The sequence below is a fragment of the Panthera onca genome, chromosome D4, assembly GCF_046562875.1.
Source record: "Panthera onca isolate mPanOnc1 chromosome D4, mPanOnc1 haplotype 2, whole genome shotgun sequence".
In the NCBI taxonomy this organism is placed as follows: Eukaryota; Metazoa; Chordata; class Mammalia; order Carnivora; family Felidae; genus Panthera; species Panthera onca.
In genome coordinates, this window is record NC_138351.1 from 31,548,043 (window position 1) to 31,549,406 (window position 1,364).

Sequence of the window (1,364 nt, forward strand, 5' to 3'; positions counted from 1 at the left end):
CCACATAAGTGACCACAGACAGCAGAAATGGTGGAGGCCAGAACATAAAATGACCTTTTGAAGTGATGGGGGCTCGATTCAAAATTCTATGCCATATAATTCAAAAGAGGCTGAAAGTTGAGAGTTCACTACTTGAAGACCTTGTTCTAGAAACAGCTATTTGCCTCCCAAGATCAGTGGTAAGGAGTTTGGTTGTCACAACTCAAAGTGCCTGGAATCTAGTGCAGGAAGGCCTAGGGTGCTTCTAAACCTCTTACACTGCACAGGATAGTCTGCCACTACACCCAATATAGCAGTAGTTCCGGGGTTCAGGGCTGGTCTAGAGGAATTGTCCCAGAACATGCAATGACGGTAAAACATGGAGCTTTCCACTGCCTGCTTCTAGATTTATGTTGAAATAGTGCAGGCAGCCCCCTGCCAGGAGTTAAGCTGCACAAAATTAGAAGGGGCTTAGACCCCAGTGTTAAGTAAACATTCAGTTACTTCTATGAGGGTCTTAAGTGCTCCATGAATTACAGGAATTTTAAATGCTCAAACGGAAAAAAGGGCAATGAATAATCCTAGGAAATGCAAACTGCTCTTGGGATTTAGGTTTAGGCACCAGCTGAAGAGGAAACGGAGTCAGGATCTTGGCATTGGCTCAGAAAATGTGGTTGGATTTTTCTGATCAGTTGCACTCAAGAAATTTCTCTTTTCCCAAGATACACCCCTCCACCCCCAGAGCTCTGCCAAGTAGGAGTCAGGATGGCAGCCACTGTGGTTCTTGAAGACGAAGGGAAGGACTCCAAGTACTAGTCCTCTCCTCCGTGGCTCCCAAAGTCGGGAGATGTGGGCAGGCCTCCCTTGCACACCCTCAATGGACGGTCTTGTTACTCTCTACAGACCCCAGGAAGGAGGTGGCCCTGAAGGACACTGGCTCGTGTGCAGTGAGCGCGTTGGCACAGGAGGGACTCAAGTTCTCTCTGCCTTTGGGTCAGGCTATGACCCCCACCGAAGGGCTCAGGCCCTGGGGAGTGGGGTAGGGGTGCTTATCAAGCAGGGGTCGCGGACAGCAGGAGCTGCGGGGTGCGGGGAGGCTCTTGTAAGCGCAGCCGCAGTGGCCGCGGGCCTGCGTTTAACGGGGCGCGTGTGGAGCCGCTTGCTGGTCTGGTCACACTAGGCCGGACCGCAAACAAGCCGCGCCCCCTGGTTCTCTGCGCCAGCGGTACTGGCGTTCGACGTCCAACTCCGGAAGTCCGCTGGGCCCAGCGCGTGAAGAATGGTCGCAGTCAGATACTCAGGGATACTAGGGGGAGACTCTGCTGTGGGCCCCGCCTCCCACACGAATGCGGTGCGCAGCGGCCAAGGCGTCAAGGGGACAGCAC

The 1,364-nt window shown here is 53.4% G+C and overlaps 1 protein-coding gene across 1 annotated transcript; it reads left to right on the forward strand.

The window, feature by feature from the left end:
• Positions 1 to 683: 683 nt before the first annotated feature.
• LOC144614181 (uncharacterized) lies at positions 684 to 1,159 on the forward strand. The gene is made up of 2 exons (XM_078436877.1): positions 684 to 788; positions 883 to 1,159. Exons 1-2 carry the CDS (start codon positions 745 to 747, stop codon positions 1,157 to 1,159), a joined length of 321 nt encoding a protein of 106 aa, XP_078293003.1. The 5' UTR covers positions 684 to 744.
• Positions 1,160 to 1,364: the final 205 nt, after the last annotated feature.